Source organism: Verruconis gallopava (genome assembly GCF_000836295.1).
Source record: "Verruconis gallopava strain CBS 43764 unplaced genomic scaffold supercont1.1, whole genome shotgun sequence".
Lineage (NCBI taxonomy): Eukaryota > Fungi > Ascomycota > Dothideomycetes > Venturiales > Sympoventuriaceae > Verruconis > Verruconis gallopava.
This window is the reverse complement of record NW_015622137.1, coordinates 731,194-757,389: the sequence shown is the minus strand read 5'-3', so window position 1 is coordinate 757,389 and position 26,196 is coordinate 731,194. Positions and strand designations below refer to the sequence as shown.

At 51.7% G+C, this 26,196-nt stretch overlaps 13 protein-coding genes across 13 annotated transcripts; 5 read left to right on the top strand and 8 right to left on the bottom strand.

Moving 5' to 3' along the window:
* Window positions 1-724: 724 nt before the first annotated feature.
* Window positions 725-4,569, bottom strand: PV09_00291 (uncharacterized protein). The gene has a single exon (XM_016353009.1). It carries the CDS (start codon window positions 4,273-4,275, stop codon window positions 1,276-1,278), a length of 3,000 nt encoding a protein of 999 aa, XP_016219266.1. The 5' UTR covers window positions 4,276-4,569; the 3' UTR covers window positions 725-1,275.
* A 165-nt stretch (window positions 4,570-4,734) lies between these two features.
* Window positions 4,735-6,092, top strand: PV09_00290 (uracil phosphoribosyltransferase). The gene is made up of 3 exons (XM_016353008.1): window positions 4,735-5,036; window positions 5,256-5,786; window positions 5,838-6,092. The coding sequence occupies exons 1-3, from the start codon at window positions 4,888-4,890 to the stop codon at window positions 5,887-5,889; spliced, it is 732 nt and encodes a 243-aa protein (XP_016219265.1). The 5' UTR covers window positions 4,735-4,887; the 3' UTR covers window positions 5,890-6,092.
* PV09_00289 (citrate (Si)-synthase, eukaryotic) lies at window positions 5,982-8,117 on the bottom strand. The gene is made up of 5 exons (XM_016353007.1): window positions 7,791-8,117; window positions 7,703-7,730; window positions 7,417-7,585; window positions 6,383-7,361; window positions 5,982-6,329 (listed from the first exon to the last, which is right to left on the bottom strand). The coding sequence occupies exons 1-5, from the start codon at window positions 7,836-7,838 to the stop codon at window positions 6,117-6,119; spliced, it is 1,437 nt and encodes a 478-aa protein (XP_016219264.1). The 5' UTR covers window positions 7,839-8,117; the 3' UTR covers window positions 5,982-6,116.
* Window positions 8,118-8,125: 8 nt separating this feature from the next.
* On the top strand, window positions 8,126-10,646 carry PV09_00288 (isocitrate lyase). Its single transcript, XM_016353006.1, has 2 exons — window positions 8,126-9,962; window positions 10,019-10,646. Exons 1-2 carry the CDS (start codon window positions 8,425-8,427, stop codon window positions 10,278-10,280), a joined length of 1,800 nt encoding a protein of 599 aa, XP_016219263.1. The 5' UTR covers window positions 8,126-8,424; the 3' UTR covers window positions 10,281-10,646.
* On the bottom strand, window positions 10,637-12,021 carry PV09_00287 (uncharacterized protein). The gene has a single exon (XM_016353005.1). It carries the CDS (start codon window positions 11,957-11,959, stop codon window positions 10,985-10,987), a length of 975 nt encoding a protein of 324 aa, XP_016219262.1. The 5' UTR covers window positions 11,960-12,021; the 3' UTR covers window positions 10,637-10,984.
* An 84-nt stretch (window positions 12,022-12,105) lies between these two features.
* PV09_00286 (uncharacterized protein) lies at window positions 12,106-14,447 on the bottom strand. The gene is made up of 5 exons (XM_016353004.1): window positions 14,205-14,447; window positions 14,113-14,157; window positions 13,965-14,064; window positions 12,900-13,918; window positions 12,106-12,848 (listed from the first exon to the last, which is right to left on the bottom strand). Exons 1-5 carry the CDS (start codon window positions 14,248-14,250, stop codon window positions 12,295-12,297), a joined length of 1,764 nt encoding a protein of 587 aa, XP_016219261.1. The 5' UTR covers window positions 14,251-14,447; the 3' UTR covers window positions 12,106-12,294.
* A 45-nt stretch (window positions 14,448-14,492) lies between these two features.
* On the top strand, window positions 14,493-16,347 carry PV09_00285 (uncharacterized protein). Its single transcript, XM_016353003.1, has one exon. The coding sequence runs from the start codon at window positions 14,576-14,578 to the stop codon at window positions 16,130-16,132; it is 1,557 nt and encodes a 518-aa protein (XP_016219260.1). The 5' UTR covers window positions 14,493-14,575; the 3' UTR covers window positions 16,133-16,347.
* On the bottom strand, window positions 16,124-17,427 carry PV09_00284 (purine nucleoside phosphorylase I, inosine and guanosine-specific). The gene is made up of 3 exons (XM_016353002.1): window positions 17,114-17,427; window positions 16,968-17,049; window positions 16,124-16,912 (listed from the first exon to the last, which is right to left on the bottom strand). The coding sequence occupies exons 1-3, from the start codon at window positions 17,319-17,321 to the stop codon at window positions 16,246-16,248; spliced, it is 957 nt and encodes a 318-aa protein (XP_016219259.1). The 5' UTR covers window positions 17,322-17,427; the 3' UTR covers window positions 16,124-16,245.
* Window positions 17,428-17,527: 100 nt separating this feature from the next.
* On the top strand, window positions 17,528-18,848 carry PV09_00283 (ribosomal protein S10). The gene is made up of 3 exons (XM_016353001.1): window positions 17,528-17,648; window positions 17,704-17,909; window positions 17,958-18,848. The coding sequence occupies exons 1-3, from the start codon at window positions 17,595-17,597 to the stop codon at window positions 18,598-18,600; spliced, it is 903 nt and encodes a 300-aa protein (XP_016219258.1). The 5' UTR covers window positions 17,528-17,594; the 3' UTR covers window positions 18,601-18,848.
* Window positions 18,626-20,387, bottom strand: PV09_00282 (uncharacterized protein). Its single transcript, XM_016353000.1, has 2 exons — window positions 19,857-20,387; window positions 18,626-19,796 (listed from the first exon to the last, which is right to left on the bottom strand). The coding sequence occupies exon 2, from the start codon at window positions 19,668-19,670 to the stop codon at window positions 19,101-19,103; it is 570 nt and encodes a 189-aa protein (XP_016219257.1). The 5' UTR covers window positions 19,671-19,796; window positions 19,857-20,387; the 3' UTR covers window positions 18,626-19,100.
* Window positions 20,388-21,716: 1,329 nt separating this feature from the next.
* PV09_00281 (uncharacterized protein) lies at window positions 21,717-24,181 on the bottom strand. The gene is made up of 5 exons (XM_016352999.1): window positions 23,820-24,181; window positions 23,027-23,713; window positions 22,344-22,970; window positions 22,175-22,254; window positions 21,717-22,120 (listed from the first exon to the last, which is right to left on the bottom strand). The coding sequence occupies exons 1-5, from the start codon at window positions 23,989-23,991 to the stop codon at window positions 22,115-22,117; spliced, it is 1,572 nt and encodes a 523-aa protein (XP_016219256.1). The 5' UTR covers window positions 23,992-24,181; the 3' UTR covers window positions 21,717-22,114.
* PV09_00280 (uncharacterized protein) lies at window positions 24,132-25,356 on the top strand. Its single transcript, XM_016352998.1, has 4 exons — window positions 24,132-24,411; window positions 24,465-24,506; window positions 24,564-24,702; window positions 24,759-25,356. Exons 1-4 carry the CDS (start codon window positions 24,301-24,303, stop codon window positions 24,977-24,979), a joined length of 513 nt encoding a protein of 170 aa, XP_016219255.1. The 5' UTR covers window positions 24,132-24,300; the 3' UTR covers window positions 24,980-25,356.
* PV09_00279 (uncharacterized protein) lies at window positions 25,048-26,112 on the bottom strand. The gene has a single exon (XM_016352997.1). The coding sequence runs from the start codon at window positions 25,981-25,983 to the stop codon at window positions 25,357-25,359; it is 627 nt and encodes a 208-aa protein (XP_016219254.1). The 5' UTR covers window positions 25,984-26,112; the 3' UTR covers window positions 25,048-25,356.
* Between the last annotated feature and the right edge of the window lie 84 nt (window positions 26,113-26,196).

Below are 26,196 nucleotides of genomic sequence, written 5' to 3'. Positions count from 1 at the left end.
ACACACACACAAGATAGGCTTTTCCAGGCGCTGGTGCGTCCGGGGTGCTGCCACGGGCTGACTCGGTGGCTCCCACGCGAAGTCATGCTGGGAGCTGGCGCGATCGTAAACAACGAAACGAGCGCCCAAAACTCCTCTTGCGCTTCGCTCGACGGGTCGTTTGTTTCCCGTTCTTGTCGGGCGTTTGTCTTTCTCCGTCCTCTCTCTCTCTCCGCAAATCACGCGAAAACAAAAACTACAATGCAGCTTGCGAAACCATGCATAAGCGTACGAGCTGAGGCCGCGATTGAGCAAACTGTACGATGTGTGAGCCTCAAACCCTCCCCTCCCCCCTCCGTTCCCCATCGTTCGGGGGAGGCGCGCTAAGTCAGCACCGTATTTATTCGTAATGCGTGCCCGATCATGGGCTGCATGCATGGAGGCGGCGCGCAGGAACGGAGATTCATCTCCAAAACCACATGCCCTGCTGTTTCAACCCTCGATTGAAGGATGCATCTGTGCCACGCCGCGCTCCTCGTCGCTTTGATTGTTCGCCAGTGCTCTGACTTCTTCTTCTTGAGACCAATGTCTTGGGGCCCTTGATACCTCAGCCTCAAAACTCACTATCACATCGCCTGGTCACTGCACTGTGATTGTGGTTTCATGTAGAACCAGCTTGCAGGCTATCAAAACTAGGGTGGCATCTGCGTGCGAACCACTGTCACAGCCTTGGACCGTTCTGGATGTTTGTTTATTGTCCAGCGTGGAGCTGTAGCCACGCTTTCAATTTGCTGAGACTCAGTAATTACAATTCGCGTACCCACCACTTCTATTCTTTTGGGACACTTCTCCAACCTGGTCCTCCTTTCGACCTTCTTCCATACCCAATGAAGCAGCGCCTTGCAACGCGGAAATGCCTGCCTGTTGAAGTTGGACCTTAATTTGCTTGGGATCCATTCTACATATGCCACATCCCCACCAAAAAGATCTTTGACGGCGTCATGCAATTCATGTATTCAGGGGTTCAAATAATCATACCTTCCATTCTTCATGCACTAAACACTGCGTGCATCCCATCCCCCCGCTCCTCAAGAATTCAATGTGGGTATCGATCAATATCAAGCAATCTTGGCGGCAGCTTGGCCGTGACAACCTCAAGACGAAATCCGCTCTCTGATCAAATCGTGAAATCGTTAACATGGCCGTATACTCTTTCGTTGCTCTTCATTATTCAACCAGGAGTCCAAATCTGCGATCCTCCCCATATTAAAAAAATGCGTACAGTTCCCTCAACAGTTATGCGTTAAGCGCTTTGACTTCGTCAAATACGGCCTGTAGACGTTCTGTAAAGCTCTTGGACACTTCGTGTCCTTCTTCACCTTCAAACTCCTTCTTGTCCGTGAGTCTGTTGATGGCAGCGAACTCTTGCATCGCGTCGAGCACTATATTTAGATTGCCGCCTAAGCGACCTGCAATGATCTTGCGGAGTACGGCATTGCGCGACAGATTTCCTAGCGTGAACGCGACGCAACCGTATATTATATTCATTTGCGTATCTTGAATGGACACCGCGTCTTCGGCACGTTTCTTTCCGCGCACGAATAGGTCGATCGCCTCGTCGAGAGCAACACCTTCGTTCTGAAGCATTGCGAGGCGAGCGTCATCGCTAGCTTCCGTCAGGTTTATGGTCAGGCCAAAGGACAGAACCGTCAAGTCGAATGTGATGCTGTACGCATCGCCAGCCTTGTGATCCAGAAGCTGGGCATAGCGCTTGTTTGCGTTGCTCAAAAGCGGATCAATGACTGCAGGGACGCCGATCATGTCGCATGCAGCGGCGTTGTAGTTCGTGAGCTCCACAGCAAGCTTTAGCGCGAGCTGTACGGACATTGAAGCAGACCCATCGTGGAGGATCAGAAGTGACGGTAAAAGCCCGGAAAAGGCTTGCACTAGCGTTGTGGGCCAAATCTCGTGCCGAAGAATCGGTGTCGACACTGTGTTAACTTGTAGCGCCGAGAGCGCGAGCTCAACGACGGCTACATCGGGATCGTTGACCGCCATTTCCGCGCGAACAATATCGAGTATCTTTCTGATCGCAGGCTCATCTAGAAGAGTGTATGAACTGCCATGCTCGCGAAGTTTACGAATGACCATTTCAATGCTGTGCAGTCCGAGTGCACGAGGCGTCAAATCGCGAGGTTTGTTCTGACCCCAAACATCCGTTGCGAAAAGCTGGTCTCTAAGCTCCAACACCATCGACTGGGATATCTTGGCCATATTACTCTTTCTGTCCCCTACAATTTGTTCTAAGCTGACACTGAGTTCGAGCAGCTTGAAAATATTGCTGAAGACTGGTGAATGGAAGATGTGGTCCAGAACTGTAGATGTAGGATCCGCAGAGACGAGCAGTGCAATCACCGCGGCTTCAAGAAATAAGAACACATTGTCTGTGTCCCTCTCCACTGCCTTGAGGAAGGAACTGTCCAGGCCAGATTCTAGAAAGCATACAGCTGCCTCCTTATCAATCAGTTTTTCGGCTAGATCGCGCAATGCTGACCGTCGTATAGACATGCTATTGCTGCTCTGTTCCACGTCCATAAGCATCATCGACATCTCGTCATGAAGTCGTCTACGGGTACCAGCCGCTCTTAAGTCGTGAGCGGCACGAGGTTGGGTCGTGCCTTCCATTTCATCGTCGTCGTCCATTGCCTCTTGGCTATACGAGCCACCCAATGTGTATCCATGGCGTGTTTCCTCTGCTGCGAGCATATCCCACATTTTTTCTTCATTTCGTTCCTCAAGATAGGTGCGGCCTTGGCCGTAAGTGATTTTTGCTGATGTCTGTTTGAATGAACCTTCGCTATGCAAATTTGGCTGGTATGCTTTCGATAGGTCCGAAGACGCTGTCTTTACAGAAGTATTGCTATCGATCTCGGTTGGCTCATTCACATCCATCTCTTCAACCGCAGAAATCGGTGCCGTGGCCTTCAAGCTGTCTATGAGCCTGCTTCGTCTTCCAGTGGAGCGCTGAGGGGTATCTGACCCGGACTCTGTGATACAGGCATCATTCCGTGACGAAGCCTTGACGCCACTTGAAAGCTGAAGCTCACTCATCGACATCTCATTTGCGCTGTCTGCCAAATTTGCTCCGAGTAGTTGCGACCAAAGCTTATTGCGAGGTGTAGAAATTGCACTCGTCACAGCAGGTGATGCTGACACACTACCTGAACTGTGTGGTGACATAAGAGGCTCGATCTCCATCTCAGAGCCAATATCTGGCGTTCCTGGGGTCGCAGCGTTGTCGCTGTACTCTGCTGGAGTACTTGGGGGGTCGCGAATCTTTGAGAGTGACATTGTAGTAGACGTATTTTTGCCAAACGTTCGCTTTATGACTCCGTTACTAGACCTAGGCATCGGCGAGACAATAGCTTTCCTGCTGGGATTGCCTGAGGGGGTAGTTACGATTGTTCGCGGACGGTTGAGCGCCATGCTTCGACTTTGCACAGTCTCAACACCTTTGCCAACAGTTCGCATATCTCGAGAAGGTGTCTTACGTCGCTTGTGAGCTGCCCCATGAGGAATTTGTCCAACGGGACGAGGCTTTACATTCGCGTCTGTCGGGTCATCGTCATCTGGAATATTGTATATGTCATCGGAGAAGGTAGTTTTTCGAGAAGTGAGAGGCATTTGACGTTCATGGTATGGCTCGGGTGTATCTCGGGCGCTTCGTATTCGAGTTGTAGTTGCCGAGCTGTTGGATGAGGCAGCTGGTGTCTTCGCGCGGCCGCGAGCAGGTAGTTTCAAGACTGCAGATGGCGCTGCATGCATAGGGTCTCCGCATTCACCATCTTCATTATCATCTGGAACGTCGAAGATATCCCTTTGGACCACTGTTTGTCCTGTCTCGCCCCTCTTTCTCTTCCTTTGCGATGTTCTGTCAGCCGCTTCTGCCGTCGAATGTAATGTCTCCTTGATAGGCGTTGACGGCTTCAGTCTCATCTCCCCTGGCCTGATATCTGACATCCTCTTCTGTGAGACCGGACCCTTTTCCTTACTCTTGCAGTGTTTCTCGTCGCGGACAACCTGATCATCGTCTGAAGGCACATCCCAAGTATCAGCCACTTTTGATCCATCTCGCGGTCGGCCAAAGACAGCCTTCGTAGGTGAGGCTTGGACGGCTTTCTTAGTCCTTTGCTTTTCAGGCGAATTGTCTAGGAAGCTCTTAAAGCCCAGGCCCTGCTGTTTAGCGGGTTTGCCATACGTCGTGAGCTTGCGCGGCTTCACGTCCACACCAAACATGTTTATGTGGAAGATGTGAAGCGGCGGCGACCTGCGCGCTGCGCTAAATAGTTGGATAGCAAGCCAGGTGTGTAGGTAAGACTATCGAAATTGGTGCATCGTTTAGATATGTGCTCGGCGCATGCAAGGAAGCAGGACGGCGTTCAGAGTGAAGACACGGCTGTCGGGGAACAGCCAAGCCGTCGGTCCAAAGGACACACTCCGGCGACGAAAACAAAGACGTATGCGTGTCGAGCAAAGTTGGGCCGATCAAAGATGCAAGGGCTTGTCGTCCGTAACGTGCAGCGACGGTTGTTGCCCAACACAACGCGCATCCGCGAAAGGGTGCGACCTTCTGGATATGGCGGCTACTCGGGACTCACCGAGACAAGCCGCTAGACCATATCGGGACAAGTGCACAGATCCACTCTGGACTGAACGAAGTACGGTCGAGAAGCTGGATGTTGCATTTAGGTGTGGGATCACAAGAGCACACATCTCAGCGTGGATGCAGCTCTCCTCTTTCATAGTCCGCTGCGTGCTCTGCTTCTCCTGTACAGTTCCTCTCATGCATCGCAGCTAATCGTCCCCCGCTGCTCGGATCTCGCCTTCAGCCCGCTTGATCTGCACACTATGTCTACGCTCGAAAAGACGCCGTCCCGCAACCTGGGGCCATCCTACAAGCCTGACGAAGAAAAACCCACGGCAACCGTATCGACGGAAATTGGCCACAGCAATGTTCATATTCTGCCTCAGACACCACAGCTTATAGCACTTCTCACGTAAGTCCGTTCCCTTCGGAGCTTTGCTTCGGATCCTAGATAAAATCGTAACCGAATTTGGCTCCACATCACGAGTCTCACTGCTTTTTTTTACCATCGGTCAGATTTTCACGTGTGAAGCTAAGTGGAATCTATTCTTTCTGAGCTCTTTCATCTTCGTTGATTATATTTGACACCACTTTCCCGCACTCGGGAAGCACGAAGCTGAAGCAGGGCCAGAAAGATCCGAGATGTGCGAACTGAACGTGCAGACTTCATATTCTATTCAAACCGTATCATTCGGCTCCTGATCGAGGAAGCTTTGAATCACCTTCCTGTTGTTCAGCACACCATCAACACTCCGCTGAACACGAGCTACCAAGGTGTCAAGTTCGCGGGTAACATCTGCGGTGTGTCCATCATGCGAGCCGGCGAAGCCATGGAGCAAGGCCTGAGAGATTGCTGTCGATCAGTTCGAATCGGCAAGATCCTCATCCAACGTGATGAGGAGACTTCCCAGCCTAAGCTCTTCTATGACAAACTGCCTGAGGACATCGCGCAGAGATGGGTACTGCTATTGGATCCGATGTTGGCCACCGGTGGAAGTGCGTTGATGGCTGTGGACGTACTTAAAGGGAAAGGAGTCCCGGAGGAGCACATTTTGTTCTTGAATTTAATCGCCTCCCCAGAGGGTGCTAGAAGGTTTGCAGAAAAGGCCCCCAAGGTCAGAGTCGTGACAGCCTTTGTTGACCAAGGATTGAACGAGAAGAAGTAAGTTTCATTCTCAGTTCCAAGATAACGAGCACTTACAATGTTCTACAGTTACATCGTGCCAGGTCTTGGCGATTTTGGCGACCGGTTCTACACCGTGTGAATCCAATTTGCAATGCAGTGCTTGGCAGATTGTGAATCACCCTCAGTGTAACGACTTTTACCTCGCTATAGAAAAGCATATAAATCAACAAATACTAGACAGCAAAATTGAAGTTTTTCGCAATTTCTCTTTTACCAAGTCTATATACAACCTGGGATAGGCTAAACACATGGGCACAACTGAACCAGATTCCGCAGAACAAATGGACGCAATTGATAGTGTTACATTTATGCGCCAACCTTGTCCAACAGACCTTGCATATTGATCGACTTGGGGCGCTCGATTGGCAGACCAAGAGCACGGTCCCAGATAAGCTGGGCAAGAGGTCCCAAACCACGAGACACACCGAAGGTGGCGGTGTAGTAGAGCGTCTCCTTGAAACCGTAGTAGTGGAACAGGACGCCAGAGCTGGAGTCCACGTTGGGGTATGGATTCTTGGTCTGCGTCTTGTGTCAGTAATCCATTCACTTGGCAGTACCGAAAGAGGACTTACCTTGCCGTGCTCTTTAAGGACACCTGGAGCTACCTCAGAGTTGAGCTTGACGAGTTGGAAGACAGGGTCTTTGAGGATATGTGGACGAGCAGCCGCGAAGTCCATCAAAGCCTCAAAGCGAGGATCGGGCTTCCTGAGTACGCCGTGACCGTAACCTGGAATGACACGGCCGCTCTTGAGTGTGCTCCATAGGTAGTCGGTGACATCCTTTGCAGTTGGGTTCTCTGGGACAGCCTCCTTCATCTGTAGAATCCAGCGGAGCACTTCCTGAGCTGCCAGACCGTGCAAAGGACCAGCCAAACCTTGCAGACCTGCAGAGTAAGACAAGAATGGATCCGACAACGCGGAACCGACCAAGTGGGTCGTGTGTGCGGAGACGTTGCCTCCCTCGTGGTCACCATGGAGAGCGAGATAAAGACGAAGCAAGTCCTGGAACTCCACGTTCTCTTCGCCGCCCTTGCCGAGCATCGCAGCGAAGTTGTACGACCAATCCTGGTTCAGGTCAACTTCAGCTGGGAGAGGTCCACCACCGCGGTACGCATTCTGGTAGATTTTAGCAGCGATGGTGGGCAGCTTAGCAAGCAAGCTGATGCAGTCCTCATAGGTTGGCTCCCAGTAGTCGGCCTTGCTGAGGCCCTTCTCGTACGCCTTGGCGAAAACCGAGGTGTAGTTGAGTGCGGAAACGGCACATGCGAATTGGGTCATTGGATGCAAGTCCTTGGGGAAGTTGTCGAGAAGAGTGTTCACAAATTCTGGGAGCTGGGCCTTCTCAGCAAGTTCACGAGAGAGAACGCGGACCTGTGAAGTGGTCGGGACCTCTCCAGTGAGCAACAACCAGAACATGGCTTCTGGAAGCATTTCGGTACCAGAGGTTCCCTTTGGCAGCTCCTTCTGGCAGTCCTTGATTGTGCGGCCGTGGAATCGGATACCTTCGTTAGCATCGAGGACCGAGCCTTCCCAAACCATGGCAGTCAAGCCTCTGTTAGCTTGTTAGCAGTGTATAGAGAAAATTGTTGTTATACTTCGCGGCGCACCTCATGCCACCGAGAGTGTTCTCGACCTTGACATCGCCAATCTTCTTATCGCCAACAGCCTTGACTTTCTTAAGGAGCTCACGCTTGGCCGGGATGACTCGCTTCATCACCGACTTCAGATCTTCCTCGTTTGATGAGGCATAGCCTCTCTTGGCTTGGCATATCTGGGCTGCTCATCTCGTAAGTACAATTGTACTCGAAGTCTCGAAGCCTGCTAAAGGCAGGCTTTGCAGGTGCACGGAACGTAATATCCCGGCGGCTGCCAAAAGGACAAGAGCACACTTACAGGAAGCAATTGGCCTTACTGCGGTTGGCTACGAGCTCATTGTCAGCACACACAGCTTCTCGCGCCAATGGTTTCCTGTGGCACCCACCCTGACGGCCTGGAAGGCCCTCGATGCGGTTCTCGCGCTCAAAGCCATTGTTTACGTCTTGGTGCGGGGCGGGAGCGGGGGGGTATCTCGGTGCTCTCTGCTCGACGGCTGCGTTCAAACTCAGTCGAAGCCTGGACAAGGTGTGGAAGGTGAAATGTGAAGAAAAAAAAGAAGCTTCAGCAGTTGAGCAAGAAAGTTTGACGGCTAGTAACCGGACCTGCAGCCCAGCTCTGTCATGGCATTGGTTCCTCCGTTTGATGCTCGGTTTGCAAACCCTGGCGTCTGGCCGAGGTCGGTTTGTTGCGGCAAAGCATAGCCATGCAGTCCTGATTCAGTCTCGCCGAGTGCGACTCGCTTGGGCCCTATCGACGACACTACCGGTCAGAAAACACTGTCTCTCGCGGGCAGAAATGGTCCTTTCTGCGTTCTGAGGAGAATTGTCACCCTTGAGGCCACCGATACCGGCTATCGTTTGTCGCGTGTTGTGCGAAGACTGCGGAAGCGAACAGATTCGCCTGCGCAGAGCATTACCAAGCGGCTCTCGCAACACTGCGCTTGTATATTATTCTTTGCCATCTCCACTTTCTTTCCCATAGAATCGCATTGTGTTGCCCGCTATAGCAGGAACTCCGCCATGCTGCGACCAGCTCTTCGTTCAGCGTGCAGACAGTGCCGAGCAGCTCGGCAGCTTCGATCCCCAGCACACCTACGAGCGTTCAGTTCAATACCTCAGCGTATGTCAAGCTCCATACTCAAGGCTCCCGAGCCTCCAGTTTCTTCAGCTTTGCCAGCAGATGCTTTCCAGCTGTTACCGGAAGCGTCCAAAGCCGGCGAAGCTGAAGATGCCTTGTTCAATGAGCAGGTCAAGGCCGTTAAAGAGTGGTGGGCAACACCCAGATTCAAGGACATCAAACGCCCTTACACAGCCGAAGACGTCGTCTTGCGGCGAGGCACCCTACAACAGTCGTACCCGAGCTCGTTGATGGCTAGGAAGCTCTTTAACATCTTCGAGGAGAGGGCCAAAGAAGGAAAGCCAGTGCACACGATGGGTGTTGTTGATCCCGTACAGATGACCCAACAAAGCCCGAACCAAGAGGTCATGTACATCTCTGGATGGGCTTGCAGTTCACTCCTCACTACCACGAACGAGGTCAGCGCGGACTTCGGCGACTACCCTTATAACACCGTTCCAAATCAAGTCCAGAGAATATTTAAGGCACAACAGCTTCACGATAGAAGGCAGTGGGACATCAGACGTAAAATGAGTCCTGAGGAAAGAAAGGCCACGCCATATGTTGACTATCTGAGGCCAATCGTTGCAGATGGAGATACTGGTCACGGCGGTCTCTCGGCTGTCTTCAAGCTTGCCAAGCTATTCGCAGAGAACGGTGCCGCAGCCGTGCATTTTGAAGATCAGTTACATGGCGGCAAAAAATGTGGTCACCTTGCCGGCAAAGTCCTTGTTCCAGTTGGCGAACACATCAACCGTCTTGTTGCAACAAGGTACCAGTGGGACCTCATGGGCACCGAGAACCTCGTGATTGCACGAACCGATTCCGAAAGCGGCAAATTGCTCAGCAGCGCGGTTGACGTCCGCGATCATGAATTTATCAAAGGTGTCACCGAGGATGTTGAGCCGCTTGCAGAAGTGCTGCAGCGTATGGAAATGGAAGGTGCTTCGGGCCCAGAGATTGACAAGTTTGAGGCTGCGTGGGTAAAACAACACAAGCTCGTCACCTTCGATGAGGCGGTAGTAGAACACCTCAAGAAAGAGGGTGCTCCACAATCTTCGATTGATGAGTACCTGGCCACGGTCAAGGCTGATCCTAGCCTCTCACTCGCGAGGCGACGACAGGTCGCTGGCAAGTACACAAAAGAACCTGTTTTCTTCTCATGGGATATCCCACGCACTCGCGAGGGCTTTTACCACTACAAGGCAGGCGAAGCCGCAGCAACAAAGCGTGCTATGGCATACGCTCCATATGCTGATCTTTTGTGGGTTGAAACCGGCGACCCAAGTGTTGAGAAAGCGGCAAGCTTCGCAAGGCCCATTCGCGAGAAGTTTCCGGGTAAGAAACTCGTGTACAATCTGAGCCCAAGCTTCAATTGGATGAGTCATGGATTTACAGAGGAGACATTAAAGAGCTTCGTCTGGGATCTAGCTAAGGAAGGGTAAGTCATTTCACAGTATGCGGATTAGAGGGCCTGATGCTAATTGGATCTCTTAGATTCGTTATGCAGCTCATCTCCCTAGCAGGTCTGCATTCGAACGCCACTATCACTTGCGAACTCTCCAGAGCGTTCAAAGATCAGGGCATGCTGGCATATGTCAACCTTGTTCAAAGGAGAGAAAAGGAAATCGGTTGCGATGTCCTGACACATCAAAAGTGGTCTGGATCTGGCTTAATCGATGGTATGATGGGAGCTGTTCAAGCTGGCAGCAGTGGAAGCAAAAGTATGGGCGAGGGAAACACCGAGAATCAATTCTGATTGTGTAATTTTGTTTGAAGATAAAATGTAGATACCAATAAATTCCAGTGTACAAGTGCGAGGACAATGGTAATGTCCCGTTTCGCAATTGTCTTCGGCTACAAGGAATTCAGTGGACCACATGGACTAGGCTAACATGAAGGCATTGTTGGAAAGATAATTGTTGCTGCCTCTCGAAGATGAGGCTCAGTGGAGGCTCCATACACAAGCGCAGGATGAAGTTTCTCCGAATTCGCAAATGTTCTGCACACTACTGGAATATTAGCACATATGTGAACACACACTTAAAGGAGACTGACAGACATAATAGGATATATCGTTTCTACGATTCATTTTGGCGTGCAGAACACACTGTCCAGGCATTTTTTCTGCGATTTACAATGGAGTAACAAGCTCCCAGCATGTCGCACATTCAATACTTTATTTTTCAACCTGATACCCACTGAGTCTCTATTTGAAAACTGCCATCATGATTCTTCGTGGGTCAGCCAGCCTGTACAGAACATGATGCTGTCTGTCATCAAGTCTTCATCGAAACATCGCCGTGCCTGATTCTTGTTTAAAGTAGCAACCGAAGATCGCCATTGTGACGCCATCTAACCACGGTGCAGTCAAAGTGAAGAAGTAAAATCGAACTGCCTAGAGGTTCAAAAGAAGCATCGAAGAAGCACAAGAAAACGGCGATGGAGAGAAAGAAACATAGCCTATTTCTTCGACTCACGCTTTACTTCATTCCTATACAAGAGATTGACCTCCACCTCTCTCAACCATAAAGCCCATGGCCTAGCAATCGTTGCCTTATTCATGACCCAAGCGTCGTCCGCTTCCTTGCCTGAGAGGTATTTAATATTGCCTCCCTCACTCTTCAACTTCGCGTTTTGGATCTTGCCACCGCCTTCCACGTTCACCTTTCCTTCCAGACTATGACCGAAATAGGCGTTATGCATCATGATTGAATCAGTCTGGATCTTCGCATTCTCTACGGTGTATATTGCTTGGAACACCGCAGCTTCCAAACTGTCTGCGCAAGTGGTGAACCCATGACCGCGCATGAGGACCACAGGGTGCGTCGGCTCGTTTGAAGGATCCGCTGCGCGGCCTCCAATCTGAGCTGGAAGAGCAGAACGCAGCTTTTGCGAGATGAACCCGGCCGAAGTCGATGGCTTGAATGCCGCAGCGAGGTGATGTCCCACCTTGGTTGTTTTCACCAGCAAATCGTGGCTCGGATCTGAACTCGAATACGCGTCCGCGATGTCCCAAACGGGCGTCTCGGTGCCCAGAAAGCCTGCCATGTGAAAGGACGCCTTTAAGGGTACGCCGGTGAGCCCGAAAGGCAGCACAGAAGGCGCATGCGCATGTACAACGGCATTGATTGTTGGAAATCTCTTCAGGATCTCCGAGTGGATGCAGCGTTCAACGAACCCCTTGGGGGCGTCGTTCTCGACAGGTTCTGCGTCCTCGATTCTGTATTCAACAATATCTTCGGCAGAAGACATTAGCGCCGGAGGCATATTGCGGGACATCAAGAAGGTGTCTGGGTTATCTGGATTGCGAACACTGACATGGCCATAGGCATCGAGGATGCCATGGTGGTGAAGAATATGCGAGCTCGTTATCAGTCCCCAATACAAATCGTCCAAATACAGCTTCTCACGTTTTCCAAAGTACCCTTCAGACATGTTTTCTGACTCGAACTGACTCAGAGCGTGTAGGAATATGTGTTCATGTTCAGAAGCTTCCTTCTCAGCGACTTGTCTAAAGTTTGAGACGCAAGTATTTCAAGCGTGTCTACGTCACCACCAAGCGCGAGCTTGGAAAAACCGGCCTGAAACCGCGGAATGTTGCCGCAGATGGGTAACTCATGATTGATCTAAGTACTATCTACTTAATGGTGCCTGTTCATTCAATACAAGTTGCATTGCACTTCACAGGTATTTCCAAGGTATCTAGGCCTTTGTAGAGAGCATAGCCGAGATTCCAACACCGCGCTATGATAAGTTACACGCAACTCTCTTTAGTCTGATTTTCCAGACAATTTCGATTCCAGCCTCTCTGCTGCGGCAGTTTTCTGCTTCCCTTGCTGCTGATCGCGTCTAAACTCATCAAGTTTCTGCTGCAGCAGATCGCGTATATCTGGTACGGTACTCCCTCTCCGCTTTCTCGCCTCGATTTCTTCCCTGACACCCTTCATGATCTGCTGCATTTCGAATTCCGGATCATGAGGTAGACCGAGCGTGCTGTTCATGTCATCATCCGCGACCGATGTCGAACTAACAGTTCTTTCCAAGCCTGGCTTGCTGCTGCGAGCCTTGAGCTGTTTTAGGAGCATTCCCTTGACAGGCGAATTGAGAAGCACAAAACATGCTATAGTTCCAACAAGGCCATAGAAGTAGACACCAGCCCAAACTTTGATACTGGCTGACAATGTTAAGAATTGGAACGGGATGACCACAAAAGTGATTGTCAACTGTGTCAAAATCAAGCATGCAAAGTCGTAGTAGCGCTTGTATGGTCCTGGGGTTTTTCCATCCGGCGACATGAAAAATGGCCGTATAAGTCTTCGACCATCTGCAATGTGTTACTCAAATATGTTCACTATAATGGGGCATTCTCACTTACGTTTCGCGATTGTTTGATCAAGGCTGGCAAGAATAAATGCGAGGTAATAGCCAGGATAAAAGCCATGCCAAAAGGCACTAGTAACAAAGGTAGCGAGAGTAGCAACAAAGCCAGGCTTTTGGCCCTTTGGTGTGACTCGAAGGTACACATAATTTCTCAGCCAAGAATTCGTGTTGATATTCCAACCAGCGAGATATCCACGAACATTTTGAGCGAACTCAATCTCCATTGGCTTGACATTTACCAGCCGGTCCCAATTTGCTTTACCGGTCTTGGGATCAACGCCATTGTAACCAATACCAGACAAGATACAAGCTCCCTCTGTCAAAAACCAAACTCCGTAGTATTTCATTCGAGCGGTAAGACCAAGCATGTAGACTTGAAATACTCGGCGCAAGAAGCCATATTTCAGGAAGTCCGGACTTAAGAAGAAGCTTTGATAGAAATAACCTGAAAATTGCAAGAATGCCAGGATCCAGAGGAGGCCGGAGACCATCTTATACATAGCAGGTGTTCCTGAGCGTGGAATCTTGCGCTTCTTACGTGTTGGTGGAGCCTTGGATGGATCTATTCCGGGTGGGAGCTCGAACATCGATGTGGTGATATAGTTTTTGTAGTCGGCATAGTCGAAGGCTGGCCCGGCGAAAAGACCAGGGAAGAAGAGTACGTAGCCAGCATAATCGAGGAAGTCCGGCAATTGTTTGATTTGGCGCTCCTTCTGAAATTGTGAGAGTTCCTCCTCGGGAAGACGGCCGTCATGGACGTTCCAACAAAAGGCTGTTAGTTTCATAACAAGGACCATCTGTGCCCCTGTTACGTCCACAAGACCGGGATCATTCACCATTTGTCGGAAGATGTGGTTCACAGACATGTGTCCCATCAAGGCCACAAAGCCAATCCAAGGCATAAACGGACCTTGGATGAAGTACGATATGGCATATGCCATGACTGAGCTGATTGCAAGAGTCCGGAGACCGCTCCATAAACTGAACAAACCGATGAGATAGAACATCGAAACACTACGAACATTTAGCTCTGGTCAGCCCGTTGCTTGATTGAAGTTACCATATAATAAAAATATTTTTCTGCCATGGATGTCTATCTGGAATCCGCTTCAAGATGGCAGTAAGTGGATACGACAGCAGAAACGAGCAGGTGAGCTTCACTTCGATGTCTTAGTTTCCTGTTTCCATTTCGAAAAGAATAGACCTACGTTCATCTGGTGATGCGCCAAGGACCGACGATAAGTACAGGAAAGCTACAAGCTGTCAGCAAGATTTCCAGTCACCAGGCCGTACGCCGTACGCCAATCTAATACAGGTATGAGTGCCGGGCTATATGCTGGAGCCATGTTGGGCTACCGCGGACTAAACGTTGAGGACGCAATGACGCGAGAGACGGTCCAAAATATTGGTAGGAGACTGCAGCAGGCGGGAATTCGTTGCCTGGCGGAGCTCACACGCAGACTGGAGCTGATATTCCGGTAGATTGGCCACCTGAGCGCTGTTTCTAATATAGTGGCGAGGATGTTTGGCTTGTGACGTCGAAGCTTCCCATTTTGAGCAGAACGTGCAAAAAACGTGCCGACACAACTCAAACCCTCGACCAATCATTTTCTGCACCGCGAGCAATTATTCTCGCCGCGCATGTGGCCGTCACAATAGCCGTTGCTCAAGATGAGCTCGCTGTACAATCTCGAGCCGCAGCCGACCGCCAAGGTTATCCTGAACACGACCGCCGGTGACATTGAGCTCGAGCTCTTCGCAAAGCAGACCCCAATCACATCACGTAACTTCTTACAGCTTTGTCTAGATGGGTACTACGATGGAACCATCTTCCACAGGCTGGTGCCCAATTTCGTGATCCAAGGTGGTGATCCCACGGGCACCGGATCTGGTGGAGAGAGCAGCTACGAGGATGGGAAGCCCTTTCAGGATGAGTTCCACTCGCGTTTAAGATTCAATAGAAGAGGTCTGTTGGGCATGGCAAACTCAGGCAAGAATGACAATACGAGCCAGTTCTTCTTGACCCTGGGCGAGACCCCAGAACTGCAGGGGAAGAACACTATGTTCGGGCGCGTGGTCGGCGATACAATATACAACTTGATGAAGATGGGCGAAGGCGAGCTTGCGGGCCCGGACACGGACAGACCGTTATATCCGTACAAGATCAAGAGCACCGAGATTTTGGTGAATCCGTTCGAAGATATGGTGAAACGGGATCTCAAGAAGAGAGCAGTGGCAGCTACAGTGGAAGAGGAAAAGAAGAAACCAAAGAGGAAGGCGGGTAAAGCTATTCTAAGCTTCGCTGGCGACGAAGACGAAGAGAACGATGTTGCTCCAGTAATCAAGAAGCCCAAGTTCAACCCCAAACTCGTGAGCGGAGGACAAGATCTGCCTAAGAACCCACCCGCTTCGCCGGCAGTCCCGACTCTAGATACGAAGAAGGAACGTCCTGCTCCTAAGCCACGAAAGTCGCCCTCTCCTTCTCCGCCTCCCAGGCGTGACCAGATACTCTCAGGCCTTGCTCGTACGTCGTCAAAGAGGCCAGCATCACCCTCCCATTCCGATTCGGACTCGGAGTCCGACTCTGAGCCGGAGCAAGTCAAGAAGGTGTCCGATCTTGTATCGAAAACAAATGCCCAGATTGAAGAGCTCAAGGCCTCCATGAGACGGAAGGCTCCAGCTCCTGCGCCCGCTGCGAAGAAGAAATCGGCGTTGGAAGCCATGATACCAGAGACGTCGACAAGAGGGAGAAAGCGTGGCGCGGTCAAGGAAGACCCCAATGCTATGAAACTATTTGCTGCCTTCAAGAGCAAACTTGATTCCATCCCCGTAGAGACACAGCGTGATGAAGGCGAAGAAGGAAGCAAGCAGGCGATACCTGGGGAGGGTAGTGGTCCTATCGGCGACGACGAGGACGAAGCCGCACTATGTGACCTACATTTCATAGCGAACTGCCAGAGCTGTAGCAAATGGGATCAGGCAGCTGCAAGTGACGACGACGAGGATCTAAAAGGAACGGGATGGATGAGTCACAAACTGACGTTTGCTAAGGATAGGCTTGGCAAGGATTTAGAGTGGAAGAGGAAGAACGAGGAAGAACTCCTGGTTATAGACCCGAGAGAGCGGGAAAAGGATTTGGGCATAGGTAGAAAGAAGGGTAAGGAGGACAGAGAAAGGGACCAGCCACGACGGCGAGACAAAACTTCTGATCTCGACAGGCGGAGATGAAGCCAAGCTACGGGTGTGTATGTTTTATTAAGCCCATTGGGCCGGCCTTTGTCTAATCGCATCGAGCTGCATACAAAGCCGGCTCAAGCTTAGATGCTGGAGTCTATCATTCCCTAGACATACAGCTCCTCGAGTATCTGCTTAACCAAGGCCTGCATATCTTGTGCGGCTAACCTTCCAGCCTCTAGTACTTCCTCATGATTCGCACGTCCATGGCTCAAGTGCTCTGTCAATTGTTCCTGAGACATGATTTGAATCTCTGGCGCGTCACCCCGTGGACCAGGCTCCAACACTGCATTGTTGGTCACCAGACTGAACGCCAGAACCCTTAACCCCGAGTGCCGCGCAACCACGATCTCCGGCACCGTGCTCATTCCTACAACATCCGCCCCCAAAAACCTTAACATTCGGCATTCTGCTCTTGTTTCGTACGTCGGCCCAGCAAGAAACGCGTATACGCCTTCATGCATGCGTCGTGCTGTCTTGTCAAGTCCAAGTTTCGTCCAGGCGTTGTGCGCCCGGCGCCTTAGCTCTAAATCGTAGGCATCAGACAGTGGCGGGAAACGTACTCCAAACTCATCGTGGTTCGGACCACGGAGCGGGTTCCAGCCCACCATTCCTGGGATGTTGAGGTGGTCATTGAGTAGCACTATGTCCCCGACAGAGTACTCAGGATTCAGGCCACCCGCCGCATTGGTGACGACGACTGTCTCGACACCCAAAAGCTTGCAGACGCGTATGGCGAATGTGCAGGTTTCCATACTATGTCCTTCGTAGAAGCTATGTGAAGCAGGTTAGGCGAAGCAATGAGGAACACAATTGGGTGAACACTTGCTGCGCCCTTCCGACCAACAGAACCACAGGAGTCTGCTGAGGCCCGACTGTCCCAAAGACTAACTTCCCTTCATGACCCTGCACTATTGTTCCCAGCTTAGCCAGCGTTCATAAGTACTATAGAGTTTCGCACACGCTGTGACCTACCGGTACTCACAGCCCAGTTCGGAATACTCGCGTACGGAGTTTCCACCCGTAAGCCTGGGTTGATCGCGTTTGCAAGGCCTCCCAATCCTGAGCCGCACACGATCGCTACCTTTGGAGAACAGAGTTTGTCAGGCAACGAGTTTTGTAGGAATTTAGCTGTCTCGCTTGCGCGGGCGTACAGCGTGGTTGTCTTTGGCTGTTCTGCCATGATTATTTGCGATGACCTATTATGTACACCGTATCATATGGCTCAAGAGAAGGGTGTAATCCACTTCCAAATTCTTATGGACTTCTTGAAGTTACATTGGGTTAAGGACGTGGTGCACAAGATCAGTCATATTTGAGCATCCAGAAGCGTGCGCCTTCCGCTTTGGGATGCTGGGTTCCGCATCCGCCGACATTTACGGAAGGCCCGTCTTTGTGAATCTCTGCAACGATCCATTGCTGCGCTCGACCAGAACCACTCAACAAGTTTGGCATCATGTCCAACCCGGCGTATTGGCGACCGCCATTAAGTGCGGCGAAGAGATTAAAAGTGAATATAATGCCATTGCATATGAGAAGGCAGTGCTAACTCGAGGCAAAAATAGGTGAACCCTTCGTCCATCCAACGTCCATCGTACGTATGTCACCAGCGCGCCGGATTGGCAGATGCCGGAAATCTTTCAAATCAGACGTCTGCAGCTACAGATGAGCTGGTCAACAAGCAACAGTCTGCCGAGGTCGCGCCATCACAACCAGCGGACAGGTCGTTGAAGCATGCATCGATGTCGAAGTCGCAAGCCTCACAGCCGCCGTATGCATCTTCATTCCATCTACTCGTAAAGATCTAACACATGAACAGAGGTTTTGAGCACCTGGGTAAACTAGACCCTCGGACCAGGGAGTTTGTCTATAACATGAACCTTCCCCCTAACGTGCGATCGGTATATCTGCGACCTCTTCGCCGTGCACCTACGCACGGCATCGCAGTATGCGACCTTCAGATGCGCTCATACTCGGTTCGCAACCTCGAATTCTTCGCGGACTTCGCCATGCGTGCAGCATACTACTTAGGCCTCCCAGCTAAGGGCCCAGTGCCGCTACCTCAAATTACAGAGCGATGGACCGTGCCTCGAGGCCCTTTCGTACACAAAAAGAGCCAGGAGAACTTCGAGAGGAAGACACTGAGGAGGCTAATTCAGATTCAAGACGGCCACCCGGAGGTTGTCCAAGCTTGGCTGGCGTATCTTGAGAAGAGAGCCTACTATGGTATTGGCATGAAGGCCAATGTGTATGAATGGGAAAGCTTCGATGTGACGAAAAAGTTGGATGAGGACGCGAAGACGATTGCGGAGCAAGCAGAAGAGACATTCGCAAACTTCGGCGTCCGTCAGGCCGCGCTGGAAAGATTGGAGGAAACGTTGGGAGACGAGCCTCTGCAGGAGCTTCTCTCCCCAAGTGACGATGTACGAAGAGAACCAAAGGAGATCAGCAGAAGCAGTTGATTGCAAAGCAGGAGAACGTCGAACACTTCGCAAGACCATTGATTCAAGATGAGTAATATTCAGTTTTGCCGGCTACATTGAGCAGCTCAGCCTGAAGTGGCATCCTTCTTATGCCAGTAAACAGGATGAAGAAAAAAAATTACTTATAAAAGGGGTATACTTTCTGTGTACACCGCGTATGACACTTTTTACAAAGGAGGATGGGATCGTAAGGTCGTAAGCGTCGCCTACCCAGCCCAGCCCAAACGATGTGCTTTGTCACAAGCAAACACTCCGAAAGTGGCGGAGAGACTTTTAACTCCAACGAAAACGCAGCGACCCGTAGGAAATGTTGGTATATGTTGGCGCGGGAACCCGCCGCTCGCGCAGCTCGATCACGCCACCACCCGCCCGTCTCGCCGTTCTTTACCGCCTCTGCCATGCGGGCTTTTGGTGCGGACGCACGTCACGCATGGTTGGCGCCCCCGCCACCGCCGCGCCGCTTTGTGGACGGCAGCAGCCTACGCCTGGATCTCGCGGCGCTGAGCGTTCGGCGCAGCAGCGTGGCCGGCGTACGCCGCGGCCCCGTCGTCAGAGGGGAAGTACTTCTCGTAGTCCGGGAAGGAGATGTAGCCCTCGCGTTGCAGGTGGCCTGTCCAGCCTCGTGCGGCCTCGTACCCGTCGCTCCACCGTCGCTCCATCGCACCCACCACACCACTGGGTCGCTGTTGGGTCGGGGAGTCTTGCTCATCGTGGTGGTGCCTTTGGTGCGTCGACAGCGGGCTTGCCGGGTGGGAATAGTGGCCGGCGTCGTGATGGTGGTGGTGGTGGTGATGATGATGATGATGATGCGCGCTCTTCACGGGCGGGACGATGGGTGACGAGGCGACTCGTGAGAGTAGGGCGCGGGCAGTCTTTGCGTCCGAAATGGAGCTGTTGGACTCTCTGCGCGTCGCTAACGAGTTCTGTGTGCAGACCGACGGAGGCGTCGTGGTGGGCGAACTCAGCGGGTACCGGCTGTTGTGCGATGAGGTTGGTCTCGATGGAGGGCTTGATGAGGCGAGTGGAAGCCTGAAGTACATCTCGAGCATCCGTGTTTCGAGCACGCTTGTTGTGCTTAATGCCTTGCCCTTGGCAGAGACCGCGCAGTGATGGGTCGTCCGCAGGGCCGAGGAAGGATCAGCGTTGAAGCCCCCTTTTGTGACACTGTGATCGTGCTGTAGACTCCGTTGGCAGGTCCTCAGACTCCAGAGTGTGTGTTCGTGAAACTCGTTTACCTTGCTTGGTTTTGAGTCCTGTTATATTTTATTCTTTTTTTCCCTTTTTCGTTTTGCGAGGATAAGGTTCTTTCTATGATTCTTTTTTCTTTCTTTCTTTGTCGGTCCGGACCACAGGTTTCGTATGCTCGTGTTAAAAGTCCGTGAGAGCCGGAAGCGATAGCACGAACAGGTGACGTGATGGCTGTGGGACGACTGGACGTGTGAGCGAGGCTGGGCTGTACTGTTGGGGCTCGACGGGCCGTGGCAAAACGAGGCTCTCTCTTGAAAAGTACGGCGATTCTCTATCGACAAAGCATTACGGAGCCGTAGTCCCTTCTTTGTTTTCTTCTTCTTCTTCTTCTTCTTCTTCTTCTTCCAGAGAGGGGAGAGGAGAATTGGAAGCGATTGCCAGGGAAGAAAAGAGGTTCGGCAGCAGGCTTCACGAGACAGGGCAGGCCTTAACAGGCAAAGCTGGATGGGATTTCGCTGGTTCCCGGATGCTGGGGATCACAGGCCGGAAAGCGTCTGGACAACTCGGGTCGACGACTGGGAAGAGTCAGCTACCTCATAAGCTGCATATTGTGCTCTGCCACTTCATCCCGGTCCTCACCAGTCAGCGCCGCCCTCGCCATTGCAGAAGTACCACGTAGTTCATCCACGACAGTCCAGCGTCACGCTAGAAACCATGCCCCGTCGCGTTGTCCCCAACATGCAAGGCCAACGACACCCGCGCCGCTCACGTTCTACTCCCCACTCCGTCCGTTCTTCACCCACCGCATGTCCGCCACGCCGAGCGTCGACGTTTGAATGGAGCCCTGCCACATGGGAAGGGGAGGATGGGAGCTGGGGGAGGGGGGAACGAGGCGGTCGCCCGCACGCCTCAGGGCCACCTGTTCTGAGTGGGACAGAGCCCTTCCTCTACTTCTGCTGCTTTTACTGCTCCTCGACAATGCATCTTCGGCGCTGGGCGGTCCTAGTTCGCCCACTTCGCTACGCTTGACACGTCTTTTGCTTCAGCACTCTAGGCCGCGTCCTGTCGTCTCGTGAAGCGACGAACGAGCGAGCGAACAAACGCCTTCCCCACCCATCCCCCCTCCCCGCCCAGCGCTACGCACGCATTTCTGGAGGCTCTCTGTGCAGTGACAAGTCGCCCTAAGCCAACCAGCGAGAAAAGGGGTTTTCCGTATACTTCGAGGTACAAAACGCGGGGAACGAAGGTTCCTCCAACGTTACGTGAACGGGGCTTGACATATCGACATATCAGACGATGGATCCGTCCGACAGAGATTGAATCTCGTCCCCGCTTTCCCCCTCGACACCATTTTTTTTTGGGTTTTTGCTCTTCTCCGCTCCAAAGGGCTGCTGGGTCCCCGACGTTTCCACAGCCTTTTTCCAGCACCAAGCTTGGCACTGTTTTCCCATCCCCAACGCCGTCTGCTGCACGCTTTGCTGGGAATAAGGATGGGCCGCATGAAGGCTGTCGGCGCGGGCCCTCCCTCTCCCCACTCCATTCCTTGAGCACATCATCAGTGACAGCCTGTGATCGGCAGTGTCGAGACCGTCGTGGCTCGTTTTGGCCGTCTTCTTTCCACGCAAAAAAAAATCGCTTTTCTTTTTCCCATTTCCCTTTTTTTTTCCGTGTCTCGTGAGCCGTGAGCTTGCTTACACTATCTGCGCGGGTTGGCTATCCGCTGCAGGATATCCTGCTAGCCCTTCCGAACCGATTGCTTCCGCCTGAACACGTCAGGGGAAAAATCTCGGTGACGGAACTGCCCTTGGACAAAAGAGAAAGTAGCGGTCTCTTTTTGTGCATCTTTGCGCGAATGCCTGCTGATTTGGGATTTGATGCGTCACTTGCAAACGAACGGGTGTTTGTCACACGCTTAGAACAGGCAAACCGCTCTGATTCGTGAAACATGTCTCCATTATCATTTAGATTTGATTGGAGATTGTATTGCCCAGTAATAACTTTGTCCTCTCAAACGCCTAATGCGCTCGTACCTGACTGGTGTTTTTCGACGCGCCATCACGCACGTCGAAACTCTATGAAAATCGGCAACGTGACCAAGCGTACGTCCGCGTCTGCACGAGCACCAAAGAGGAACGTGAAGCCCGTTCTGGACGGTGTTCTCCAACGCAAGAATCAGACTTGGGGGACCTGCTCACAAGACCTCACTGCCTACCGTTTACCAATCTCTAGCTTTGAGACATGCAGGATCGACCTCCTCTGGTATTCGCTCTTCCATACTCCTCGTTCGCGTGCGACGAAGTCTCGATCAGTGCTGGTACGAGCGTCAGCGTGGGGTACCCGGTATCAGTGGAAATATGAAACTCACGTCAACATCATCCCATTTCTCCCACTGTCTTCCTTTGACGTTGTCAAGTTCTTCCATGCTCATGACCTTCCCGGTCGTGACTGCGAGAACGAATCAGCATCTGAATAGCCTTCGACATGCTGGCATCGGTAGAGAGACGACAAAGAAGAAATGGAAAGTGAACACGTACAGTAGCCCGCATGAATCTTGGCATCGATCTCCACTCGGCTGTCCTCGGGAATGAGCTCGTCAGGAATAGGAACGCGCTCATGTATCGGGATGCCCTGCTCGACGATGGCGTCGTGCTTCATATTGCTCATGCTTAGCATCCTATCAATCTTTGTGATTCCTAGCCAATGCAATATGTCCGGCATCAGCGCCTGGAAGCGCATATCCTTGACGCCCGCAATGTTCTCCGTGCGCTTGAAGTATTCGCTCGCTCGATCGGCACCTCGCTTGCGTGCATTGTACACGAGGTATTTAGTGACCTCTCCCAAGGCGCGACCCTCCTTGCGGAAGTAGATCACCACACCACTGCCGCCGTTTTGCGCCTCCTTAACAGCTTCTTCGATACCGAAGATGAGATACGGGCGACAGGTGCAAATGTCCGAGCCAAAAACATCGCTTCCATTGCACTCGTCGTGAATGCGCAGTGAGAGTCTGCAGTTTGGATCTGACATCCGCTTGGTGTCGCCAAATATGTACACCGTCAGACCCCCAATGGGGGGTAAAAATACCTTAATGTCATTTCTCGTGATCAGCTCGGGATACGAGCCACCTGTCTCTTCAAACAACGCTCTTCGTAGCCTGCCCTCTTCTGTTGACTTGTTAGATCTACATGTTCTTCTCTCCACGTCCAGTGCCCGTACATACCGATCCCGAACCTCTCCGCCACGCCCGGTAGGTACCACACCGGTTCCACAGCCACCTTGGTTACCGCAAGCTCGCCATCTTGATTGAGACAGATCTGACCGTCGACCTTGAGCCTACCGGCCTTCACACTTTCCTTCAACTCAAGGATCCTCATATGAGCTTTGGTAATAGCTATTGTGGGGCGAATCTCCACATTCTCTTGGTCAATGTAGTTCTGATACAGCCATGGAGCCAAGTGGCCGAACGGATCCATGGCAACAATCTTCTTCGCATCCGTCCATTGCGGGTGCGGTCCAATTTTCGAAGCCGGCTCAGTGTTCGTGAAGTCGGGCTTGTGGGAAACGTCCAGCTGGGCGCTGGCGACTGCCAGGGCATGATAAATAGAATACGAGCCGCCATGAGCACCGATGGCATTGCGTCTTCCAATTGTGGACTTGTGTCGCGAAACGACCACGGGTCCACGGACTTGGGGGTCGGCTGCTCCCCATTTCAAAGGAATCGGGTCAACACCAGCTTGACCTGGATACGACGTCAGGATAATTTTGGATGAGAACGATGTTGATTCCCTCCGGACAGAAGGCGATGTTGCAGCAGAGCTCGGCTTAGTATCTTGGGCCTCCTCGCTCGGTGTCTTAGGTCGTTCCTGTTCTGCTCCTGTTGCTGGAGCTGTCTGCTGTGACGAGGTCGCTGCAAATGACGTTAGCTACTCGAACACACAAAACCCCGAGATACACGCAAAATGAAATGTACAAAAAGAGAAGGACGGCCACCCATGAACGGCACGAGAACTTACACAGTTCGGCGGATTCGTTAATTTGTTTCACGCTGGACAAGATATTGACTTTTCCATTGATAGAATCTAGCTGCGAAGTCAAGCGTGCATTGTCCGACTTGATCGTCTTAATATCCTCCAGTAACTGAGCTAAGAGCCCTGCTATGTCTTCCTGAGACGACGCTGCTGCCATGTTCGCTGCTCTATGTTCAATGCTTTCGTTCCTCTGAAGTTGTTTGGTGGTTGGGAAGCTTCGAGCGGAAGCTGACCGAAGCTTAAATAGCTATTCCGGCTAAGGGCGGGTTTATCAATGCGTAGTATCACACGCAGCAGCCCGCCTCCGCCAAGCAGGAAAGCAGATAATGAAGATAGAGGTCAGGTTGCATCGGAAATGAGCTAGCGATCCACTTTCCTTTCACCGACTCCTCATATCGCCGCACCGGTTCATGCAATATGTGGGCTACACACGTGACTTAGGCTTTGCCTTCCTCACAGCCTGCTTATGTCATCTGGGCTTGACATCCCGACTGTGCATTCACGCTATCTCGTTTTGCGCCGACTACAACTTCTCGCTGCCTTGTTGCGTACTGTTTCTGTAGACGGGGTCATAATGGTATACAATACGCCACATTGTCCGGTCTTATGCGCGACTAACAACAATAACAGGGTAAACGAAAGAAGGCTGCTAAGCCTATGACCACAAAGAAAGTAAGTCGCTTTGCGGGGGAAGCGTCGTACAAAGCGAGGTCCTGATATGCGCGATAGAAAGAAGTCCTTCCGACCGTGTTCCAGTGCCTCTTCTGCAATCATGAAAAGTCCGTCCACGTGCGTATGGACAAGAAAAGCGGCATAGGATCTATCCATTGCAAGGTCTGCGGGCAGCAATGGAGCACAAACATCAACTGTAGGGTCAACATGTGGTCAAAGTATATGGAACGAGCCTAGTTGACGGCAGCACAGTTCTGTCCGCGCCCGTGGACGTGTACGCGGACTGGGTCGATGCATGCGACGAAGCGGCAAAACAAGCAGCAGCAGGTGTCGAGGGTGAGCGATCGAACTACACCAGTCAAGCCGCACCTACGCCGAAGACCAAGTCGTCCACGGGAGGACATGGGGAGATGGACGACTTTATCGAGAACGACGAGATGGACGCGGAAGCAGATTTTGCAGACGATGACTAAATCGGGTCGATGAGCGGATATGGACACTACGGAGCTCAACGTGTACAAGTATAAGAAGTAAAAATGAAGGTTCTTGGTCCCGGGAGGAGGGAGGGGCAATGAAAGCTTTGGGTACATTGCTCGGCACGGCGTTTCTGGTTGAGGATAGAACTATGGTGCGCGGCACCATGTGAAAAATTTAGCTGGAGGACAAAATTTCGCTGGATACCAAGTGCGACAGCTGTTGATGTGCCAGTCAGTCGCACTGACACTAGGATATGAATGAGCATATTTCAGCACAACATTGTTTGCATTCTTGGAGACTGGGCCAACGTCCGGAATACGTATATTACCACTCATTAGATGTGAACTTTGTAGTTGCACGCTGCCGCAGAGTGTCATCTTTTAAAAGTTCCCTTCCCCTCTACAACGTGCTGCCTCGCCGTTCCTTTATGAGATGCCTTGCTACCTCCTGGTGTAAATTTCCTAGGTGTGTAAGCGTGAGGTTGGCGATTTTCTTGTGGAGAGAAATCAAATGTTTTCTTCCAAGGTTCGGCGCGACGCATGGGATGGTCGGTATTCTGCAGTTTTATAATCATGTCGAGCACGTTATCACACTCTTGCTGAACGTTACTCCATCTCGGATCGGTGATCTTCGCGGTGCCGATCATCTGCAGACTCCCCGTCAACTCTGGCTTGCCATCCTGAATGCTTCGTGTGCCGTTCTTTGCGTATCCTTTCTTCTCCAGCGCAACCTCGAACCCTTTGCGCAACCTTTTTGCGAAGTGATGACGAATGAAACGCTTGGAGCTCAAGCCGGTTGCACAGGTCGCCCACCACCAAAGACCTTTCTGCTCACGCTTCTCGTATATGAATCGGACCTTCAATGCCTGGACCCCATTGCCCTGGAGGGTTGCTTTGAAGCATGGTTCAGAAGCTGTGTACTCGCGCCAGTAGGTCCAACGGAATATCGAATTCTTAGAGATTTTGGTCGGCTTTCTAGCGGTGCGAAAAACTCCGGACATTCATGCGAACAACTTCATCGATAGCGTAACTTGGAAGGTAAGTTGAGACGGCAAGGGATTGACGGGCGCGGACTTTTGTGCTGTAGGTAAGCCTGGGATCGGGACTCTTTCTTCCCCGGCAAATTGTCATGTTCCGTATACGGCATGCGGACGAGCCAACCAGGGCCCTGAGTCACACGTGCAGTCGAAAGCGCCACAGTGACGCTCAGTTGG

Excerpts from the sequence above, each read along its gene's own strand:
- PV09_00288 (XM_016353006.1), top strand. The coding sequence starts at position 8,425 with ATGCTGCGACCAGCTCTTCGTTCAGCGTGCAGACAGTGCCGAGCAGCT. Across the intron at positions 9,963-10,018 it reads TGGGATCTAGCTAAGGAAGG|ATTCGTTATGCAGCTCATCT; the intron begins GTAAGTCATTTC and ends TGGATCTCTTAG.
- PV09_00280 (XM_016352998.1), top strand. The coding sequence starts at position 24,301 with ATGTCATCTGGGCTTGACATCCCGACTGTGCATTCACGCTATCTCGTT. Across the intron at positions 24,507-24,563 it reads AGCCTATGACCACAAAGAAA|AAAGAAGTCCTTCCGACCGT; the intron begins GTAAGTCGCTTT and ends TATGCGCGATAG. Across the intron at positions 24,703-24,758 it reads ATGGAGCACAAACATCAACT|TTCTGTCCGCGCCCGTGGAC; the intron begins GTAGGGTCAACA and ends ACGGCAGCACAG.
- PV09_00290 (XM_016353008.1), top strand. The coding sequence starts at position 4,888 with ATGTCTACGCTCGAAAAGACGCCGTCCCGCAACCTGGGGCCATCCTAC. Across the intron at positions 5,037-5,255 it reads CAGCTTATAGCACTTCTCAC|AAAGATCCGAGATGTGCGAA; the intron begins GTAAGTCCGTTC and ends AAGCAGGGCCAG. Across the intron at positions 5,787-5,837 it reads CAAGGATTGAACGAGAAGAA|TTACATCGTGCCAGGTCTTG; the intron begins GTAAGTTTCATT and ends AATGTTCTACAG.
- PV09_00286 (XM_016353004.1), bottom strand. The coding sequence starts at position 14,250 with ATGGCTCCAGCATATAGCCCGGCACTCATACCTGTATTAGATTGGC. Across the intron at positions 14,158-14,204 it reads CATACCTGTATTAGATTGGC|CTTTCCTGTACTTATCGTCG; the intron begins GTACGGCGTACG and ends GACAGCTTGTAG. Across the intron at positions 12,849-12,899 it reads TGATCAAACAATCGCGAAAC|ATGGTCGAAGACTTATACGG; the intron begins GTAAGTGAGAAT and ends AACACATTGCAG.
- PV09_00281 (XM_016352999.1), bottom strand. The coding sequence starts at position 23,991 with ATGGCAGCAGCGTCGTCTCAGGAAGACATAGCAGGGCTCTTAGCTCAG. Across the intron at positions 22,971-23,026 it reads GGCGGAGAGGTTCGGGATCG|AAGAGGGCAGGCTACGAAGA; the intron begins GTATGTACGGGC and ends ACAAGTCAACAG. Across the intron at positions 22,255-22,343 it reads CAAGATTCATGCGGGCTACT|TCACGACCGGGAAGGTCATG; the intron begins GTACGTGTTCAC and ends TCGTTCTCGCAG.
- PV09_00291 (XM_016353009.1), bottom strand. The coding sequence starts at position 4,275 with ATGTTTGGTGTGGACGTGAAGCCGCGCAAGCTCACGACGTATGGCAAA.
- PV09_00283 (XM_016353001.1), top strand. The coding sequence starts at position 17,595 with ATGTCCAACCCGGCGTATTGGCGACCGCCATTAAGTGCGGCGAAGAGA. Across the intron at positions 17,649-17,703 it reads GTGCGGCGAAGAGATTAAAA|GTGAACCCTTCGTCCATCCA; the intron begins GTGAATATAATG and ends AGGCAAAAATAG. Across the intron at positions 17,910-17,957 it reads TCGCAAGCCTCACAGCCGCC|AGGTTTTGAGCACCTGGGTA; the intron begins GTATGCATCTTC and ends ACACATGAACAG.
- PV09_00287 (XM_016353005.1), bottom strand. The coding sequence starts at position 11,959 with ATGTCTGAAGGGTACTTTGGAAAACGTGAGAAGCTGTATTTGGACGAT.
- PV09_00284 (XM_016353002.1), bottom strand. The coding sequence starts at position 17,321 with ATGGCAGAACAGCCAAAGACAACCACGCTGTACGCCCGCGCAAGCGAG. Across the intron at positions 17,050-17,113 it reads GAACTGGGCTGTGAGTACCG|TGCAGGGTCATGAAGGGAAG; the intron begins GTAGGTCACAGC and ends TGGGAACAATAG. Across the intron at positions 16,913-16,967 it reads CTGTTGGTCGGAAGGGCGCA|CTTCTACGAAGGACATAGTA; the intron begins GCAAGTGTTCAC and ends TGCTTCACATAG.
- PV09_00282 (XM_016353000.1), bottom strand. The coding sequence starts at position 19,670 with ATGCTCGAGATGTACTTCAGGCTTCCACTCGCCTCATCAAGCCCTCCA.
- PV09_00279 (XM_016352997.1), bottom strand. The coding sequence starts at position 25,983 with ATGTCCGGAGTTTTTCGCACCGCTAGAAAGCCGACCAAAATCTCTAAG.
- PV09_00285 (XM_016353003.1), top strand. The coding sequence starts at position 14,576 with ATGAGCTCGCTGTACAATCTCGAGCCGCAGCCGACCGCCAAGGTTATC.
- PV09_00289 (XM_016353007.1), bottom strand. The coding sequence starts at position 7,838 with ATGGCTTTGAGCGCGAGAACCGCATCGAGGGCCTTCCAGGCCGTCAGG. Across the intron at positions 7,731-7,790 it reads GGGCCTTCCAGGCCGTCAGG|CCAACCGCAGTAAGGCCAAT; the intron begins GTGGGTGCCACA and ends ATGAGCTCGTAG. Across the intron at positions 7,362-7,416 it reads AACACTCTCGGTGGCATGAG|AGGCTTGACTGCCATGGTTT; the intron begins GTGCGCCGCGAA and ends ACAAGCTAACAG.